Raw genomic sequence first — 20,107 nt, forward strand, 5'->3', positions numbered from 1 at the left:
ATTGGACATATTCCTTCGTCGTGCTCGAGCTTCGGATGCGTGATCTTTTCCCATTGGATGCTTCCGTAGATTCATGTGATGTCTCGGGCAAGAAAGTCACACCCGCGTATTTTGTGTATCGTGAGCGAGGCCAATCCGTTTGCTAGTGAGAATGTGCGTATACGTTGTTGCCAGCGTGTCGCGGCTGCCGACAGCAAATGCTTCCCGTAGACGCCATTGCTGATCGAGGAGAATAGTAGAACCTGAATCTATAAGCGTCAAAAAGCCTGCGAGTTCTTATTCCCTGTACGAAAACAGTTTATTCCTTGTTTTTCGAAAACGGTTCTTCGCTTTTGGGTTTGTTGAGTATAAGAAATCACTTCTTCATTCTTTTGTTTCTTCTTCTTCGTCATAAATATTGCTCCGACAGTCAGCCGAAAGCAAGATAGACGAGTCTGTTGAAGCAGCCAAACATACCTTCAATTCCGACGCTCCATACTAGTAAGCGACTCATATCTGAGAGAAGATGTGTACCTGGAACGCAGTCCACTACAGCTGCGGACACGATGCGAAGAAACTGGAGAAAGCGTGCAAATGGCATGCATACGCAGAGTGCAAGCTGGTCAGGCGCGTTGGAAAGCATCTCAGGATGAGAAGAAGTTGTCCGAATTGCTCGGGAAGAGTGGCGGCCTGGTGTCGTCAGTCTTGATGGAAAGTCGACTGTGTCGCTTGTATTGAAGATATAATCCATGCTAAATGTTTGGATAGATGCGGAAAGTCATGTGTGACGAGAAGTCGAAGTTTTGTACGCGGCAGGAAGTTCGGAAGCTTGGAGAGTTTTTGGAAGTATGATTATATTGCGTATCGAGGGTAGCCATCGCTAGGCTAGGGAGATGGCATCTATCATGTTTGGAGCGCGTACTGGATGAGAGGAAGGAAGTGGATGTGTTGGAAGAGGAATGTTATGACGATAATCTTTCTTGTGTCGGAATACCATCAAATTTCATCAGTCGATCACAAGTTCGCATTTCCAGTAGCCACCCTGCCCTTGATATTGTAGCGCTTGCTGAAGAACGTGAACCAGTCGTCTAGAACCTTGATGTGTTCTGGCTTGAGATCTTCCCACTCTGGTCGGCATTCCTCCTTCTTCAGCGAAGATTGTGCGAGAGCTCTGGATGCGTCCTTGCCGGCGAAGACTAATGCAGAGTTAATGAGAGTGCCTTTGGCATATTTTCAAGAGGGCATTACCCGAGTATGAAGCTCCTGGTTCATATGCTTTGTTGCCAGTCACATCGAAAACAGTTCCCTATCACATGTAAGTTTCGGTTCTCAATCTTCGAGCATCAGCTGACCTTGATAGCCACGTATGTTGGATATCCCTCATGTGTTCCTTCACGTGAGTTATTAGCAAGAGCTCAATCAGTGATGGTCTTGTCAATCGCATACCGTCGCATTTAGATAGGTAGTCCAAGCTGATAGGGTCGTCCTTTGGCGGATCAAGCTCCACCTTTTGTTTCGGCTCAAATTTTCCAGACATGATGATGAGAATCGATGATTTGGTGTTGTTCAGATGCTCGAGAACCGAGGAGTGAAGTTGGTGGAGAAGCGACGTCTTGGCACCAGCCGCGGTTGTTTCTTTCGGTGCCACACTTGATCACGCCTTCGTCTCTCTTTCCCTTGATCGTGCCAAATTTACCTATATAAGTGTGAGGGAAGGTGCACTTCGTCATTGCCTACCGAGTACGTGAACAGACAGGGTCGCATCAAGAGCTGGAATCTGTCCAAATGTCAAATTCGCTTATCGCTCTAATGTTTGATGAAACATATGTGTATACATGCCGCTCTAACTCCCACTTCCTCGTCCCATTACTCTATACTTTCCGAAAACGCGATGTAAATCCTCTAATCATGTTTGCCAGCAGTGTAAGGCCCACTTCCTCGTCCCGATTGCTCCAAGTCCAATCTCCTTCTCAACTCCGGACTTTCAGTCTCCCCTGAGTTGTCCTTCTCCTTATCACTCATGTGTGAACTGTCCCCTTCTTCCTCAGCGGTATAGCCTCTCTTCTTGCGTTCAAGCGCTACTTCTGGCATAACGGGCTTACCGCCTAGACTGCACAACACAACATCCGAGTCTGCGGTGAGTGCATCCATGATCTCAAGTTCTCTGCGAGCAAACAGATGTGGCATGACTGACCATCGCAGAGGTATAAGCGAGAGAATGATGACAGGGAACCCGATGGCGCCAATGGTTTGCGAGATAGCGACACTGAAGCCCACACCGAGGATCTGGAATAGCAAGAAGAGCATGATTTTGGTTCTTGGAACCTGCAGAAGCGGTTCTGACGGGTCGATGAAGCGGTGCTCTTTTATCAGGAAGATAACTTTTTGCGTCATGCCGTTTCCTTCGATAGAGCCCCAGCCAACGACAAAGAAGACACCGCAGAACAGACAGCGGGGCATGGTATGAAGGACGATGAGGAGCGGCCCAGTCATTGTGCCTATAAGAGCAAGACCCATGAGGAAATGGCTGACGCGTTGCTCGACTACCATCTCTGCCTCGAAGACTTTCTTTCTGCGTTCCATAGGTTGGCCATTGTCGTCCTCGGTCTCATGGCTGACGACGAGTTTATCTTTGTACTCAGTCAAAGAGTCTGTGTGAACCGGGGCTTGAGGCACCAGACCGTTGGGCAGAGGGATACCGATGATGCCAGCGATGAAGCATGTAGCCCCGAGAAGGGCAAAGTCCCAGTGGAATCCGGCGGGCTTCTTGAGAGGGTATTGTCTTGCTTGAGCGCCGATACTGCTGACGTTGTGATCATAGTAAAACAATAGAGTTACGAGGATACCGATAGGCAGAGCGACAAATACCCATTTAACAGGTAGTGTCCAGAAATGGATCAGCCAGGTACGATCGGTCGAAGGATAAAATGCTCTGGTGATGGGCAACGTGAGCACATCTGCTCGCTTGATCGTTCCTGGAATGTGGACGAAGCCGGTCCAGAATATAGTAGCAATCTGAAGGAACACCTGTCAGTCTCGTCTGGTGTGGCACAATATGGACCACTTACAGGATATGCGTAGTCGGAGAGCAGCTTGCGAGTGACTGGGCTGAAGACCACAGTGTGAGGGAGCATCTCTAATGCATACACAGTGGCCCAATAACACAATGCAACGACAACGCTCAAGAAGCCTGCCTCATGTGTGCTCTGGGTGAATTGAGCGATGAGTTCTTGAACACCCTTGACTGCAAGATTGTCAGCATCATTATATCGCTCGATACAAGACCACTCGACATACTCATGTAAATAATACCAACATACATGCCGAAAGCATTACTCGAGAAGTCGGTGATGAATCGCATGTAATCGCAGAGGTTTCCGAATGATGCAATCCAATGCGTGATGGCAGCCCAAATAGACACCCATGCCAGGAACTCCGGGTATAGATTGCCGATGCCCTGCCTTACGGCGATATCATAGATGGTGTAGTTGAACAAAGAGATCAGACCAGTGATACCAACAATGGTTAACGGCTGAGCGGCCAAAGTGCTGAACACAATCGCAGCCAGGGCAGAGGAGAATAACGCCTCGTTCACGCCGAAGAAGCCATCTGTGTGGCGTTCCATATCCAGTAAGAATGCGAGCGCCGGTAATAAACTTGGGATGCCTTGTTAGTTTCGCTTCTCATTCGAAATATTTGCTAGCTTGGGACATACTTTACAAAGTACATGCGGACTGTGGCTGCAAATGTTCTATAAGTGAATGCATCTCTGATGTCGCTCCAGTAATATGGTAGTCGTCTTTTGACATCGTAGTACATGCCACGGCCCGGTCTGAGCATTCGATATCGCCGCCATCCAGTTGCACCTTCCCAGGTGTAGGGATCCTGTTTAGCATCCATTTTGAAATTCTGTCTTCCAATCCAGTCGATGTAAGAGATTCTGATTAGAAAACCACCAGTTTGCCTTTTTGCGAGGCCTTCCAGGTATTGATTGCCAAGGTCGTGTATGTTATGATCCGCAAAGGAGTACTACTGTCGACAATCTGTTCGTCTCCAGACAACCGGTATATCAAGCAGCCGATATGCCCAACCGAAACCAAGATATCAAAATATATCACAAATATGAGGTATATGGTGGCCAAAACATAGTCTGAGTTTGGAGAAGTGAAGCCATGCAAGGGCGTATTTATCCTTCGATGATTATCCTTTTGCGCCTCGCGAAAGGTGATGAAATCGGGCGCACAGACCCTGCTGCCCGTTTGCTTGATGGATTGTGTGGGGCGGCAGCAGACGATCTGCGCTTTCAGATTTCTCTTACGGACGCCGAGTCGAAGGTACAAACATGAAGATTTCTGATGGTGAAACTGTTCTCGGCGAGAAGAGCAACGACCTATCAAATCAGGGAAAGTACATCGTTACCATGGCAGAGTACCTGTCCAAGACTCCTATGCTATGATACAAGCTGAAGCGGACCTATTTTCCAACCACGATTGTTCATTGCCAAGACTTTAGACACAAAAGCATATTCTCACAGCGCGGTCCCCGTCGGGGTTCCTCTGACACTGGTCGATACGAAGACATGGTGGCCGTCGGGCAAGAATGACAAGCCACGGCCCGAGTTCTTGGATATGAAGTTGGATCCACACTGCTCATAGCCGGTGACAGTGGCTCAACGTCCGAGCTGTTTGCTGCCCGGGCAGAAAAATTGCTGACTTGCATAGCCATGCTAACTAGAAAGGTTTGTTATACAACTTCGAACTTAGATATGCGTACAAAATTTTAGTTCTCTGGCTAAGCGCGTAGCCGTGAGCGTACATGGTTCAACAAGAAACGGCATGATCTCGTTCAAGAACCACAGATCATTGGTTTGTCGCAGCCCCAGTTCCTTTCGAGAATGACTGCGCCTTTTGATGTCGTGGTTCAGGCCCCACCATGCATCTCTAGAGCAGGGGTGGAGAGTGCCGACCCTTTGCATCCAACTCTGGTTCGTAAACAAGCAATCTTTAGTCGGTGGACTCGTCCAATTGCACAGGTGTAAACTCTTTACGAGTCATGGAAGTGGCAGCAGTTTTGTAGCGCACGTAGAATCCCGCGAATACGCCTGCTGCAAGCCCCGAAAGATGACCTGCGTAGTCAGTCCTCGTGTTTTTGCCGCGCCAGGCTCTCAGGATTTCAAATCCAGCGATGATACCCAGGACCGTTAGGCCAGTCACATCTGGAATCTCGTAGCCGAGCACTGTCACATTGTTGCTGTAGTACGAGCGATTAGTGGGAGAATCAAGATGACAAGGGCGCGGAACCTCGCTTACTTTGCTCTGACCAGACAGGCTGCAGCCATGGTGCCAATGACGGCGGTAGACGAGCCGAAGCTGTAATTCATCCAGCGCTTGGCAAGTACGTTGAAGACCAAGGAGCCATAAGTGCCCACAGTGCCACAAGTGAGGTATACCGCTAGGAAGGTGCCTCTTCCGACATCGTCATGGACTACATGTCAATCAGTCAGTGTCGACAAGTGACTTTGGAGGTCGAGCTGATACTTACGGATCCAACCAAAAGGCCACAACATGACCATGTTGGCAAACAGGTGACGGAAGCTCTGATGACTGAATTGCGCACCGAGGGTTCCGATGGCGAAGGGATATGCAGCAGTGACCTGGAAAGTCTTGTTCATGGTTCTCCAGAGTGGGGGGATTCTCCAGGCAACGAATACAGCAAGATTGATAGCGGTGATGGCTCCGAGTGTAGCGATAGCAGGTGGTACATCGGGGAACATCCTCGCTGATCGTGGAGGGGGATTGTACGTCTCATCAAGCATCCAACAGCCAGCAAGAACGGCCAGAAGAACCACAGCAGAAGGTCCCAGTCGGCGAAGTGTAGAGAGATTCGGAATCTTGTTGTCCTTGATGATGGTTGCTTGTTCTTCGTAATATTTGACCCATGACTTGCGCTCAACAGGCTCTAGCCATGCCTTCTGGGTAGGTTGCGCAAGGGCAATCTCGTCAAATGGACTAAATATCTTCCCCAAGTCCTCTTTCTCCTCGACTCCGGAATTGTTGTCCTTGGCCTCGGCCTTGAGAGCAGCAACTCGTTCGACTTCTTGCTGTTTCTTTGCTTCGTCCTTTTTTCGATCTTCTTCCATCCATCTTGCTTTATTTGCTTTTCTGAGTTTATCTAGAGCACTCTCTCCATAGATGTCGGCAGATGGCTGTGATTCGTCTGGCTGGCTATCGTCGGTACGCTTGTAGATACCTAGCTTCTCAGCGCGAGCCATGTACTGTTGTTCCACTCTCAAGATCTCTGATTCTGCCCAAGCAGCACCAGTTTCGTTTTCATCAAAGGCGGGATCCAAGGATCGGACGTATTCCAATGCTTTAGTAGCCATGTCCGGGGAGATGGCAGACTCTCTCGGAAAGTCGATACCCACATCAATGAGACTGCCTGAGAGTCTGCGATAATGCATCAACCGTAGTATATGGTTTCCATCTTCGCAATGCATGTGGGGGCCAAAGATTGCTGAGATGGTAGCCTGATCGAGTTCTCCTGAGGGCAGTGGAACACCGATTGCTGGGTCGTAGTCTCTCCAAGTGGGATGATCCCTACGTCGACGGGCGGATCTTTGGTCGTCCTGAGCAGCAGCACGACCAGTTTTCTGCACAGCAGGAGACGGTTTTGGGATGAAGCGATTCCGTGCCGAAAAGTTGGTGGAGGCGGAAAAGGTGCGCAAGCCATTGGCCAGAGATAACCGAGAGCGTAGAAGCGATTGCGAGAGGTTGTGGGTTTCGACGTGGGCTACAAAAGATGCTAAAGAAGATGGCGCAAAGAGTGATGGTATAGTCGAGCATGAAGCCCTCATGACTGCCGGACGAGCATGATTCATGGTGTCCTGATCATCCGTAGCAGCCACGCAGAACGGCGAGACAGATGGCGAGAGACAGAACTGGAGATGGTCCGAGCAAAAATATCATGTCGTCGACGACGAATGTCCCATCAACGTGATGGATTGCGGAGTTCGGTAGTGCTCGGACCATGTCGAGGCGGCGGCGTCATGGTGTGTTTGCCTGTGACGCCCCAAGTCGCATAGGCACCTTTCTCCCTCATCACACAGAGTAGCCTCTTCACAACCGAGATCATGTCGCACGAAGCACTGCCTATCGATCGAGTGCGCTTTTCGGAAGCCCTCGAATCGTTACCCGTCGATGCACTGTACGCCAAGGTCGCCGAACTGCGCAACAATATGGACCACCTGAGATATTCCAACGAGCAAATGGTTCCCTTCGCCGACGAAGGCGATCAAGGTACGTCGAGACAAGTTCGCTTCCCACAAGACTCTACCTGACCTAGAACAAGACTGCAAAGACGCCATGTACGAGAACCTTGTTGTCATCAGCCGCATGAACGAGCGCATTCAACTGCTTCGAGCCGAAGTCGAGAAAAGAGGCATGACATGGTCAGAAGCCGATGTTCAGACTCGTCAAGTTAGCGAGAACATGGTCAACGGCTATTCTGCACCCACCATCCAAACACAACCATCACAACCACAGAGCGGACACCTGACAGACGAACAGCTGAGAGCTCAGTTGGAGGCCAGACTGGCCCAGGACACACAAGACGACCAAGAAGAGGAAGGTCTCCATCTCTAAAGCCTTGGGACAGCATTGCGTCTTCCTTTCTGTACGATACCCACTTTGCTTGAACAATCTACAACTTGATTTTGGTTGCCCTACACACACATGCTCCTCCTCTATCCACACAGCCGATTCTACTCGAAAGCCGAAAGATCTAATGGCACCGTACTGCCTCTACCTGCTCGGTACATTTTGGTGACCCCAGAAAATTCTCGCGGCTTGGGAAGTGTCTCGTCAGGTTGGAACTTGAACCTTGTGTCCTCGATCATCGTGCGACCCCCACCCATCCTGCTTCCGCTTTGGCCCTGATGCGACAAACTGGGCGACTTTAGGGATCCTCCGTTCAATGTGTAGGATGAGGCATCCATTGTCGACCGCGAAATAGAACCTGCGTGAGGCCGTGTAGGGGCAGCCGAAGGAGGTGGTGAGGGTGCCGCTAGAGGAGGACTGGGTGCCGCAATTGGCGGTCTGGGTGGCGAGGGTGCGGCTGCAGGCGGCGGCGGAGGTGCAGGTGATCTCGGCGGGGTAGCATTAAACATTGCTGGCGGTGGCGGAGGAGGTGGTGGTGGCGGGGCTGCAGGCGAGGCTCGACCAAAGGCGTTGCGAGCAGCTGTTTCAGCCAAGGATGGAGCATTGCTCATAGGTGGTGGTGGCGCGCTCATCGATGGGGGAGGAGGCGGTGGTCGAGACACAGAGGAAGGAGGCAATGGAGGAGCCGCTGGCGGAGCTGGCGAGGCAGATGGCGGAGGCGGTGGGATATTGCCCGAGGGTTTGCGCGAAGACGGAGGTGGCATGGGTGGTTTCTTGCCAATCGGTGGAGGTTTGGGTTTTGAGGGAACAGCAGGCGAGGAACTGCTAGTGTGTGGTGTGGGTCGCATGCTGTTTCTGAGGGCCGATACGGCAGGATTGGGGGGCGGTGCCAACGGAGGAGCAGATGGCGGGACCGGCGGGGCAGAACTGATAGGGCGAGGAGGCGCGCCTGGAGGTCTGGGAGCCGAAGACACAGGGCGAGACGGAGCAGCTGAAGCTCCCAGATATGACGAATCCTCATCGGCGCCAGTCTTGACACCGCCCGACTTGCGCAACTTGGGCATACCGCCAGCGAAAAGGCCTCCTAGTTGAGGTGGTGCAGCTCCCACGTCGCTCGAGGCCCGATCTCTGTTCGCGCCAGGTGGGGGTGGAGGAGCAGCACCTCCCGGAGCCTTCATCATTCCCGGTACTGGGGGAGCACCCATAGCAACGGGGACCGACGACTTCTTCTCATTTCCTACAATGGGAGCAGAACGATCGTTGATCTGCGTGACCTTTTTGAGTTTGGCGCCTTTTGCGATATCACCTAGTAGAGCACCCTGGGGAATCGTCAGTCGATGCCGAGTGCAGGGTATGATGGTTCGCATACTCTGCCTGGAGCGGCGGTAGGTGGTCTACTGGGCAAACCTCCGGGCGGTGGTGGGGGAGGTGGAGGTGGGCCTGGGCAGTGTGATGAGCACAAGTACGAGCGGTAGCATGGCAGGGTTACTTACCCCCAGACATGGCCGGCGGCATTGGGGGCGGAGGAGGGGGTGGTGGAGGTGGCGGCATTGTCGTATGTGCAAAGACTCAAGGTCGACGGTACAGCGGGCGCGTGACGGAGGCAGCGGATAGTTTGCGCGCGGGCGAGGTGAACGGACGGGACCAAATCGGGATGGTATGTCGAGCGCAGATGGGTGGAGGGAGGAATGTCGGAGCTTGGGCGGACGATGGCGGCAGATGCGGCAGACTTGTGGTGGTTGGTAGACGAGGGAAATGTGTCTGGCTGAGCGAGCAAGTGGCCGAGTTGGATGCGTCGTCACTTCCAAGCAGCCCCGATGCCTCTCGGCCCGAGCCCCAAGATTCCATATCGACTTTGGGCAGTTGCGACAGGCCATCGGCAGCCCATCGACACAACCAAACGATGAAGGCCTTTACTCCACCACGAGCTGCATCGTTGTGCCATTTCTGTCGCCAAAGTACCACACGACAGGCTGCTGCACCAGGGACCTCTGCGAACCGACTAGTCCATCAACCTCGATCCTTCTCATCATGCTCTACAAGAAGTGCACTTGGGCGTCTGGACACAACCCCTCGCTCCATTAGACAATCGCGCAGATGGGTCGCATCATCCGCTGCTCCTATCGAAGAAGCACCAACCACTGTAATCGAAGTCCCATCGACTGGACCTTCGCAGCAAAATCTACTCGACTACAATGCCAGTGCTCAAAAATTGGCCGAGACCATCCTGCATCATCCGGGCGTACCTTCCGAGGACCATGTCATTGACCTCTTGGAAACCTACAATGCAATGGCTCGGACACTGGTTACTCCAGAAAATACTCCGCAAAAGCAAAAGACAAGCCAGCCCAAAAAGACAGCTACTTCTGCCCTGCTCAGCAATCTTGACACTCCTTCCAAGTCCTCGATTGCGACCTCGCGTCTCAAGCAAGCTCTTACTACCAAGGCTTTCGACGTGCTCATTCATGCTCCTGTCTTCATCACTCCTCGCATCCTCCAGCTCTACGTCGACCTGCAGTGTCTCTTGAAACGTCCAGAGTCCTTCCCAGCCGTCTTCACCCTGTATCGTGAGAAGCCTGTACCGCGGCCATCCAGTCAAGACGGCATAATCACCTACGACAACACCAATCCCGACAAGCCTGCCGCTGCCGTCCAACCTGCTGTGGCCGAAATGGCCATCGACGCTGCAATCGCAAGCCGTGATTTGTCTCTCGCCTTGGCCACTATTGACGCTACTTACTGCACAAAGGCATACAAACGCTCAAAGTTCCTGCGAGGTGCTCTCATTCCCTTGACTGGCTTCTTCTTGACCCCGCCCGCTGCTTACACCCTCGCAACACGCTATAGCGACTACCAGAACACGATGGACCCAGCAATGGCCACCAACATCGCCATGGCTGCTATGATGACATATAGTGTATGTGTTGGCAGTATCGGCTACGTTGCCCTGACCACTGCGAATGATCAAATGGTTAGAGTTACCTGGGCTCCCGGTGTGCCGTTGTGGGAACGTTGGACACGCGAGGAAGAACGAGCCGCTCTTGACAAACTGTCCCAAGCTTGGGGTTTTACTAGTACAGAAAAGTGGGGAGAGGAGGAGGGTGAAGAGTGGGACTATCTCAAGGAGTTCTGCGGTCTCAGGGGGATGATGCTCGATCGCGTTGAATTGATGGACGGCATGGAGTAAGCAAGACATGAGATGAGATGATGATTGTGCAGATGAAAGAAACCACTATATACCCCAATTTTCACAACTGCATCAGCAGATTTTGCAGCCTCTGTTCAAGAGCACTTGAGACATCACCACCGCACTGTATCTCCTCTTTGATACCCAATCGTCTACACTGCACCTCGACTTTACCCTCGGTTTTCCACGCTCTGCCCAAAACGACAATCAACGGGTAACCCACCAAATCGGCGTCGTTGAGCTTCCATCCCATAGGCTTCTTGCGATCATCGAGCACAGTATCAATGCCATTCGACAAAAGCTTCTTCGCCACGTCCTCAGCAGCATCTTCGTTCCCGTTTGCAGGCACCACAACTGCAGAAAAAGGTGCGATAACCGCAGGCCAATTCAGACCTTTGGCATCAGACAACATACTTGCAATTGCTCCAACCAGTCTCGAAACACCGATACCGTGACAGCCCATCTCAATCGTCTGGCGAACATCATTGCTGTCGACAAAGGTTGCTGATAGTGGGACAGAGTATCTGGTGCTGAGGTGGAATGTGTGTCCTACTTCTATTGCGCGATCGACCGTCACTTTTCCATCACCGCATTTTTGACAAGGGTCGCCTGTTAGTGTGCGAGTGAGTTGCATGGACTTTCCGTTCTTTCGTGGGCGCAGTTGGAATTGTATGCTGTTGAACTTGCCGGAAGGAAGAAGCAGTTCGCGTGGTTGTAGCTTTTGTTGGAGGAAAGTGAATGTGGAGGCAGAGAATGGAAGGCGTTCGTCGTTGATTTCGATGATCTGGGCGGATGAGGGACGGGAGCCGGTTTCTTCTCGACGGGGGTTTGCTTTGTCCCAAGTCTCGAGAGGGTTCTCGACTGAGAGGTCGACATCGGGCACCAGAGCTTTTATGACATTGGGGTTGACTTCGTTTCTGATGCTGTCATTTCCAGAGTGTTGTTGCGTAGTGGTCGGGAACCAGGCTATTACGAGGCTGTTTCGGTCCTTAGTTACACCAATCCAGCGAGAAAGATCCTTTTTGTGTTCAATAGGTATCTGATCCGGCTGATCGACTGAAGTTATAGCGAGTTCATCATTGATGGTGTAGCCACAGGAGCCACAACTGATGACGTTATCCTCACCTTTCGCCGATACAAAATGATATTCGTGACTCAGAGTGCCACCGATATTGCCGGAGTCTGCTTCGGCTACCAGGTAAGGCAGTTTGAGCTCATCGAGCAAAGCTCTGTACGCCTGTCGCACTTCCTCGTAGGTCTGTCTGGCTTGTTGTTCTGTGATGTCGAAGGTGTAGAGATCTTTCATGGTGAACTCCCTACCGCGTAGGAGACCTTGTCGTGGACGTGCTTCATCTCTGAATTTGCGTCCAATTTGGTATAAGCGAAGAGGAAGATCTTTGTAGGATTGGACAGTGCTGGCGACCAGAGATGTAATTTCTTCTTCATGAGTTGGGGATAGCAGGAACTTTGCATCTTTCCTGTCGTGAAAACCAAACAACTTAGAGAATAAGCGACGCGTTCGTATGGAGTAGGGAAACGCGAAAATAGAAATACGAAAGTAAATCAGAGATGCACTTACTTCACCGCCATGGCCTACGAATCTACCAGTTTTCTTCCAAAGCTCTTCAGAGGAAATGGTAGACAAAGAGACTTTAGCAGCACCTACATATGTCTCAGCCAATGGAGTCTACCTCCCTCGAGCGCTTTCTGCGTACCTATGCTCTCCATGTGCTTGTCAATCAATGCTTCAAGCTTTTGTTGTACACGATTGCCCAGTGGCAGCATATGAAAAATGCCAGCGTGAGCTTGTCGTACGTAGCCCGCTCTGATAAGCAATTCATGGGACTCATCTTTGGCATCTCTAGATCTTTCAGCCCCAACAGTAGGAATCCAGAAGCGTGAAAGACGTTGGATGCTGCTGCTCGATGTTGTTGACCTCGAACATGTCCGTGACACATTACGAGCCAATGGACTCAGACTATGGCCAGTGATTCGAGACGATGACAAACATCTCACGAGTCCGACTTGGTGATACATCCGTGCCACAAGCTGTCGAATGCAGAAAAGCAGGCTGACAGATGTCCAGGGTCGAGGACGATGCAGATGGTTCGAGAGGGTGAATGTCGCGCACGGATGATCTCTTTGGCCGGGGTTAATGTGCGGAGTTTGGGGGAAAAATCAAGAAGTTCTGCCATGTCCGAGACCCGCAAAACTTGTAGGTCGGCGCATGTGAAGGACTGCAAAGACAGGCCAAAAAACATTTTCAACTAAAAGACACCACAGATATGGGTGTCACTAGGAAGCGCTCCGCCGATGAGGCCCGCGCTGGAGGATCGCGTCCGGAGAGGTCATTCCCTAAGAAAGAGTACCCGAAAAAAGAATACTCCAAGAAAGAAGGTGGTGACCAAAAGGCAAAGAAGACTCCTCTGGTATGCGCCCTGCCATCCTATTCTGCCAACACGTTCGCTGACCGCTATCTAGGTTTTCGCACCCAGACCCGACTGGTATGCCACTGCACTGTCCGAATTGCCCGTATCCGCATCCGCCCAACCTCCTTCGCAGAGACTGGTCGAAGAAATCCACGACTACGCCTACACTCTGCTCGAGTCCGAGAACACCAGCTATGCCGCCAACAACAACTCAGCCTCGTCATCCCACAAATTCTTGTCCACAATCATGGCTTCCGGTACCCTCGAGGATAAAATCTCAGCCTTGACCCTGCTGGTCCAGGAGTCGCCGCTACACAACACAAAGGCCTTCGAGACCTTGCTCGGCTTGGCAAAGAAGAAGAGTAGGAACCAGGCTCTCATGGCTGTTGCTGCCGTCAAGGATTTGCTGGGCCAGGGTGATGTCCTTCCTGGAGATCGCAAGCTACGCGCTTTTACGAAACAGCCCGCTTTGGCCAAAATAGTAGAGGACCACCACACTGTCTGGAGAGTTGGAAGTCCCCTGCCCAAGGGTCTTGAAAAGACTCACCTCATCTACTGGGCATTCGAGGACTGGTTGAAGAAGCAATACTTTGAGCTGCTGAAGATTCTGGAAAGTTGGTGCAGCGACGAGGTCGAATACGCAAGGAGCAGAGCAATCACATACGTCTGGGAGTTGCTGAGAGACAAGCCCGAACAGGAAGAGAACCTCTTGAGGTTGTTGGTCAACAAGCTCGGTGACAAGGACAAGAAGATTGCCTCCCGCACATCCTATCTCTTGCTCCAGCTGGAAAACACACATCCTGCCATGAAGGGTATCATCGTAAACGCCATCGAAACCGAGTCGCTCTTCCGCCCTGGACAAGCTGCTCACGCCAAGTATTACTCCATCATCACCCTCAACCAGACCATCCTCAGCGTCAAGGAGCCCGAAGTCGCCAACAAACTTCTCGACATCTACTTTGGGCTCTTCATCCAGTTCCTGAAGCCTAGGTCGCATGCCAAGGCAAAGGCTCAGAAGGTCCAAGGTGGTGGTGGAAAGGGCGGCAAGATGGCTGCGAAGAAGGCAAAGGCCCTGGAACAGGCGGATGCTGCTGACAGTGAACTCAACGAGAAGATGGTTACAGCAGTCTTGACCGGTGTCAACCGTGCTTTCCCCTTTGCCAAAACAGACGACCCCACCTTCGAACAGCACCTCGACACCATTTTCCGCGTCACCCACTCTTCGAATTTCAACACCAGTATCCAGGCTCTGATGCTGATCCAACAGATTTCTGCCACCAAGCACTTCTCCGCCGACAGATTCTACCGTACCCTTTACGAATCCCTCCTCGATCCCCGCCTCATCACCTCTTCCAAGCAGATCATGTATCTTAACCTTCTCTACAAGTCACTCAAATCCGATGTCAACGTCAAGCGTGTACAGGCGTTCGTGAAGCGTTTGTTACAGACAATCACTTTGCACGAAGCACCGTTTGTTTGTGGTGTCTTGTATCTGGTCAGTGAGCTCGAGGCCACCTTCCCCACCATCAGGAATATGATTCGCGAGCCTGAAGCCGATCCTGAGGACGAGGAAGAACACTTTGTCGATGCACCGGAAGATGGAGAGGACAGGCCCACGGACTCGACACGGGAACAGACCGCCCCTGCTGTGCGCTACGATGCACGAAAGAGAAATCCGGAACACAGCAACGCCGACCGCAGTGCCCTGTGGGAGATTCTGCCTCTCCTTTCGCACTTCCATCCATCTGTGGCCATCTTCGCCGAGGCATTGGTGAACCAGACGACGCTACCGCCCAAGCCTGACCCTACCAAGCACACATTGATGCACTTCCTGGACCGCTTCGTTTACCGTAACGCAAAGACCAAGGGATCCACAACGACACGCGGCGCATCCATTATGCAGCCTATGTCAGGATCTAACGCAGCAGACGTGCTCATCAAGGACCGTGCTGATCCCACTCACCGCATTGCCCTTAACTCGGATGCCTTCTGGAAGAAGAAGGTTGAGGATGTCGCAGCCGACGAGGTCTTCTTCCACGATTACTTCACCAAGGTCAACAACGCCAAACCTACCAAGAAGGACAAGAAGAAGCAAAAGGATGCTGCTGACAGCGACGCGGAGAGCGATGCCGACGAGGACGAGATCTGGAAGGCCCTTGTCGAATCAAGACCCGAGATCGAAGGAGACGAGGACGACGATGACGACGATCTCGACATGGAGGACCTCGAGGAAGGCTACTCGGACAGCGAGGAGGGCGATGGTGGTGTTGAGATTGGCGAGTTTGCCGAAGACGATATGGATGAGGCGGACTTGGGAGATGACATGGAGGATGATGTGGAAGATGACGGCTTCGAGGGACTGGAGAGCGGTGACGAAGACGCCATGCTTGGCGACGACGAAGACCTGCCATCTGACTTTGAAGGCCTGGGAGACGACACGGAAGAGAAGGACGAGAAGAAAGAGAAGTCGGACGAGAAGAAGAAAAAGAAGAGAAAGCTCAAGCACCTGCCGACATTTGCGTCCATGGACGATTACGCCAAGCTGCTGGGAGCAGACGACGAGGACATGTAGATGTAGCGATAGTTATACCATCCTGTTGCCCTCTGTACAGGGCTTGTTTGCAACGATCTTGGGGTACTCGTCTTATACGGGTGGCTGGGTGAGGCGGTGTATAGGCAAAACAAACTTCGACCCACACTGTGCCATGACGAGCAGCGGCACGTTGCAGATCCGGGGCTCGGGTGTTGAATGACGGAAGTCGAGCAGTCGCGCAATTGTAAACAGACGACAATTGACCGACAGGACAACATGTTAGGGTAGCGCGATGGGGCTGGAGAAGAAGGACGTGATCACGGCTGGACTCGGGGCTCTTGTCTCGTGGTTGCTGCTCACGCACTGGGTGCCGTCGTTCCGCTGGATCCCCTACGCCTTTGTCACGGGCTGTCTCACAACCCTCGTTGCACTCGCATTGCTGCTCTTGACATCTTCCAAAGGTCCCAACCATCGCTATAACCATGCCACTACTATCAAGCCTCCGGCCTTTGTCACCCCTGCGCTTTGGAAGCAGGAGAAGGCTGCATTGAAGTCCCGCTCGCGATACGACAAGACGCCCATCTACCCTTCCTCGGCAAACGTTTCGCTCAACATCGACGGCCTTTTGGACCTTGTCCTCCGCGACTTCATCGCCGTATGGTACAAGAATATCAGCCTTCGCCCGCTGTTCCAGAACGAGGTGGATCGCGTCATCAGACAAGCCTTGGACAATGTGCGAAAGAGAACACAACAACTCGACATGGTCGAACTCGGCGTTGCCAGGATCGTTCCAATCTTGACCAACCACATGCGCGACTTTTACAATGCTGAGCGCATCGTAAGAGGCAAGAATCTGTCTCGCGACATGACCGAGTCTGAAGAGCTGGATCTTGCAATTGCCGCAAAGTTCAGAGATGGAAAGCTTCACCCAGCCGCCGCCCTGGCCTTCTCTGATACAAAACTGCTACAGCAAACCCATCTGCGTCGTCTGATCGCCAAGATACTGCCTCTCGTCATGCCCGAGTACATGAAAACTAGTGCAGCAGTAACCACCCTGGTCAAGGAGATTGTCGCATGTGCTGTCCTCACACCTGTTGTCTTGATGCTCTCCGACCCCGATTTCTTCAACCAGCTCATTGAAAACTCCGGACGTACCATGCTCCAAGACCGCAAATCTGTTCGTAAACTACGCGCTGCATTGGATGAGCATGCTGTGCCTGCCCCTCAACACCCTAAAGCCGGTCAATTTCCACGCCTGAGACCAAACGACAACGAGAGACAATTTGAAAGATTCATCCGTGCAACTCGAAATTGTGCCACTCTCTCCGATGCTAGGCGCTTTCGAAGTGAGATCTCCAGTCAGGTTCGAAAGGCCAGTTCTGGCCCGGAGCAGGATCCTGTTTATCTCCGCCGCCTGGAGTCTGGACGACGCATCTTGGATCAGAAGATTGCCCACTTCACAGCTGGTGGTACTTCTAGACCCAAATTGACTGTAAAGGCCTCGACATCTAGTGTCGAGCAAAGGTCGAAACTAAGTCAGGCCTCTCTAGACGAGGTACTGCACAATGCATCCGGACTTTCATACTTCATGGAATTTATGGACCGCAAAGGTCGTATGCGCCTGGTGCAGTTTTGGATCGTGGTGGATGGTTTCCGCAACCCTCTCGAGGCGGTCAACGACGAGCCAGAGCAGGAACTCCAAGATGCTTCTTGGACGCCCTCAGATAGAATGGATCTGGAACAAATGTATGAAGCCTATCTCACCAAGCCCGAGCTTAGTGTACCAGACCATGACAGGCAAACGGTAAGAGACTTCTTGAGGGCTGGTAGATCAGCACATGTTCGACTCTACGTTTCCGCACGTCGTGCTGTGCTTCGAGCCCAAACTTCGGTTTTCGAGGAGATGAAGGAACAATATTTCGACAGCTTTAGGAAGTCAGACTTGTTCTACAAGTGGCTTGCCACCGAGGAGAGTTCAATCATGTCAGCTACTTCAGAAGGCCACCCCGAGCTGACGAGGTCCTTGTCCGTCGGTGGTGAAAGAGACAGACCGCTGCATCGAGAAGCTAGACCGGCGGCAGTGTTATCTCCCAAATCGCCTCGAGCGCCTGAGCTACGGAGACCAGCCATGTCATCAAGCGATCTGAAAAGCTTCATCAAGCCTAGCGTTGTTGCCAGCCCAGTGCGGCAATCAATGGATGATGGAAGACCCCGGCCTTTGTTCGACGACGATGTCGAAGATGAACGCATGACTCGATCTGTGTCTGCGCTTAGTAGCATGGACTTGGACATCGAGGCCGATCCACCACAGGATGACTCTGCTCAGGTCGTTGATGCTATGCAAGCTGCATTGAATGAGATCATGGATGAACCAGAGAGCGGCTCGATACTTTCTTCTGAGAATCTAATTATGACTAACGACTCGCCAAGGGATTCATTAGACGGTGCAAGACCTACTCTGGCCCAGACGAGATTAAAACCTAGCATTGCTTCTCTTGGTTTGGTGGGAGCCGTGTCGAGCAAAGGAGTCTTTGAAGATGATCTGTTTGGGGAAGAGGAAAAGTTCGCCGAAGACGAGAAAGAAGATTCAGATCTAGCAGACAAGTCAATCGATGACGATATCCACGAAGCTGCGCCTGGTGATCTGGGACTCACGGAAGCCATTAGTACCCTCAATGCAGACATCGATCGATTGACGGCTCAAGATGCCATCCTGGATTCATTAACGAAGAAGGCTGAATTGACGAACAATGCAGCTGAGCTACGCATTCTACGCAAGTCGAAGCAGAGCCTGGCAAGAGAAATACATCGCAAGGAAATGCAGAAACAACAGTATACCATCCAAGAGAGCGACAACAGCTTGTACGGGAGAGCAGCGATCAACATCAAGTCGATCATGGTCGGGAGAGAAGAGGATGGTCACGAGTTCGCACTCTGTAAGTCTATGTATTCCCGCTTCCTTGATACGCCGCTGATAGTGTTCAGATGTCATCGAAGTCAGACGCCAGGCAGGCGACCAGATGCCCGCTGCAGTCTGGATGGTGACTAGACGGTATAGCGAATTTCATGAGCTGAACAAACGTCTTCGAGCGAGATTTCCTGCCGTCAGAAACCTTGAGTTCCCTCGTCGCCAAACGCTGTTCACGTTGCAGAAAGACTTTTTGCAAAAGAGGAGGGTAATTCTCGAGAAGTACCTCAAGGTGAGTGTTTGCTAGGACATCCGAAGTCCAACGACTGCTAACATACCATAGGCACTGCTTTTGTTACCGGCTATCTGCCGCAGTCGAGAGCTTCGCGCTTTCTTATCCCAATCTCGAATTACAACAGGTGCCAATGGCAGTCAAATCGATGAAAAAGACTTTGTGACAAGAATTTACAACTCGGTCACAGACGGCATGGAGGAATTTTTGGGCAATATACCAGTCCTCGACCAGCTCTCTGTTGCTGGTCAGAACCTGATATCTGCAGCCACTGCCCAGATGAGCGGACTACCGCTGAACCCCAACGCTCCTGAATTCTCCTCAGACCCAGCCTCCGCTGCCGAAGCTGAAGCGGAGATCAATGCTTTTGAAGACCGAGAGGCAGAACCCTTCGTCAAGCCAATCTGCGATATCTTCCTGGAAATCTTCGAACTACAAAAAGGCACTAGTTGGCTGCGAGGGCGTGCCGTGGTCGTAGTGTTGCACCAGCTTCTCGGTGGCACCATCGAGCGCAAGGTCCGCGATGCAGCCAAAGGCTTTGGGCAAGAAGACTCGATCATACGTTATCTTGATCTTGTCAAGGGCATCATGTGGCCAGATGGTCAAATGAAACAAGGCGGTGTCCCGCGAACGGCGGCGCAAAAGGCAGCAAGTCAGAAGGAAGCAGGGCTTCTACTTGCGACATTGGTCCCTGACCTGGCTGGGAGTGTGGTTGGGAGGCATAACGCACAGGCAGCGAGTAGGAAGGTGTTTGCTATGCTGAACAATCAGCGTTTGAAGTACGTTTCCCCTCGATCGTTCTTTGTGCCATTGACAATCTCTCTTACTGACATCAACACAGTACGCATTTGGTGTTCACGCTGTTGGACGAGTTGATAGGAACTGTTTTTCCGGAAGCAGTAACACGATGATAGAAGATACATGATACTTAAAGCATCAACGAGATTTCAAGGTTGACCTCCATTCGTGCTGTTCTAATGTTGCCACTGTGCTCTGGTACATACTGGTAGTGAGAACCGCTTGCTGTGTTTGTTACGTTGCTTGCGTTTGCAAGCTTGCTCGATTGTGCCTCCTTAGTTTGATACGCGTCACAAAGCCAACGCCACACGCACCTTCTTCACTTT

At 51.9% G+C, this 20,107-nt stretch overlaps 9 protein-coding genes across 9 annotated transcripts; 4 read left to right on the forward strand and 5 right to left on the reverse strand.

Annotated features, from left to right (window-relative positions):
* Positions 1-993: 993 nt before the first annotated feature.
* Positions 994-1,516, reverse strand: M436DRAFT_49525 (cytochrome b5; the record flags this gene model as incomplete). Its single annotated transcript, XM_013570756.1, has 4 exons — positions 994-1,175; positions 1,228-1,285; positions 1,332-1,369; positions 1,426-1,516. 4 exons carry the CDS (start codon positions 1,514-1,516, stop codon positions 994-996), a joined length of 369 nt encoding a protein of 122 aa, XP_013426210.1.
* Positions 1,517-1,881: 365 nt separating this feature from the next.
* M436DRAFT_64966 (uncharacterized protein) lies at positions 1,882-3,879 on the reverse strand (the record flags this gene model as incomplete). The annotated part of the gene is made up of 4 exons (XM_013570893.1): positions 1,882-2,994; positions 3,048-3,223; positions 3,277-3,635; positions 3,695-3,879. 4 exons carry the CDS (start codon positions 3,877-3,879, stop codon positions 1,882-1,884), a joined length of 1,833 nt encoding a protein of 610 aa, XP_013426347.1.
* A 1,103-nt stretch (positions 3,880-4,982) lies between these two features.
* Positions 4,983-6,832, reverse strand: M436DRAFT_73905 (rhomboid-domain-containing protein; the record flags this gene model as incomplete). The annotated part of the gene is made up of 3 exons (XM_013570985.1): positions 4,983-5,229; positions 5,289-5,463; positions 5,521-6,832. 3 exons carry the CDS (start codon positions 6,830-6,832, stop codon positions 4,983-4,985), a joined length of 1,734 nt encoding a protein of 577 aa, XP_013426439.1.
* Positions 6,833-7,108: 276 nt separating this feature from the next.
* On the forward strand, positions 7,109-7,619 carry M436DRAFT_73906 (uncharacterized protein; the record flags this gene model as incomplete). Its single annotated transcript, XM_013570986.1, has 2 exons — positions 7,109-7,274; positions 7,327-7,619. The coding sequence occupies 2 exons, from the start codon at positions 7,109-7,111 to the stop codon at positions 7,617-7,619; spliced, it is 459 nt and encodes a 152-aa protein (XP_013426440.1).
* Positions 7,620-7,738: 119 nt separating this feature from the next.
* M436DRAFT_73907 (uncharacterized protein) lies at positions 7,739-9,185 on the reverse strand (the record flags this gene model as incomplete). The annotated part of the gene is made up of 3 exons (XM_013570987.1): positions 7,739-8,953; positions 9,004-9,074; positions 9,128-9,185. The coding sequence occupies 3 exons, from the start codon at positions 9,183-9,185 to the stop codon at positions 7,739-7,741; spliced, it is 1,344 nt and encodes a 447-aa protein (XP_013426441.1).
* A 739-nt stretch (positions 9,186-9,924) lies between these two features.
* Positions 9,925-10,821, forward strand: M436DRAFT_49896 (uncharacterized protein; the record flags this gene model as incomplete). The annotated part of the gene is made up of 1 exon (XM_013570830.1): positions 9,925-10,821. One exon carries the CDS (start codon positions 9,925-9,927, stop codon positions 10,819-10,821), a length of 897 nt encoding a protein of 298 aa, XP_013426284.1.
* A 61-nt stretch (positions 10,822-10,882) lies between these two features.
* M436DRAFT_49944 (prolyl-tRNA synthetase) lies at positions 10,883-12,858 on the reverse strand (the record flags this gene model as incomplete). The annotated part of the gene is made up of 3 exons (XM_013570842.1): positions 10,883-12,319; positions 12,401-12,483; positions 12,537-12,858. 3 exons carry the CDS (start codon positions 12,856-12,858, stop codon positions 10,883-10,885), a joined length of 1,842 nt encoding a protein of 613 aa, XP_013426296.1.
* Positions 12,859-13,302: 444 nt separating this feature from the next.
* M436DRAFT_49157 (CBF-domain-containing protein) lies at positions 13,303-15,822 on the forward strand (the record flags this gene model as incomplete). The annotated part of the gene is made up of 1 exon (XM_013570685.1): positions 13,303-15,822. A coding segment is annotated over one exon (2,520 nt), but the record flags the coding sequence as incomplete, so codon positions are not given.
* A 253-nt stretch (positions 15,823-16,075) lies between these two features.
* On the forward strand, positions 16,076-19,894 carry M436DRAFT_49480 (uncharacterized protein; the record flags this gene model as incomplete). The annotated part of the gene is made up of 4 exons (XM_013570747.1): positions 16,076-18,719; positions 18,769-18,983; positions 19,035-19,762; positions 19,825-19,894. The coding sequence occupies 4 exons, from the start codon at positions 16,076-16,078 to the stop codon at positions 19,892-19,894; spliced, it is 3,657 nt and encodes a 1,218-aa protein (XP_013426201.1).
* Between the last annotated feature and the right edge of the window lie 213 nt (positions 19,895-20,107).

Source organism: Aureobasidium namibiae, assembly GCF_000721765.1.
Source record: "Aureobasidium namibiae CBS 147.97 unplaced genomic scaffold scaffold_11, whole genome shotgun sequence".
Lineage (NCBI taxonomy): Eukaryota > Fungi > Ascomycota > Dothideomycetes > Dothideales > Saccotheciaceae > Aureobasidium > Aureobasidium namibiae.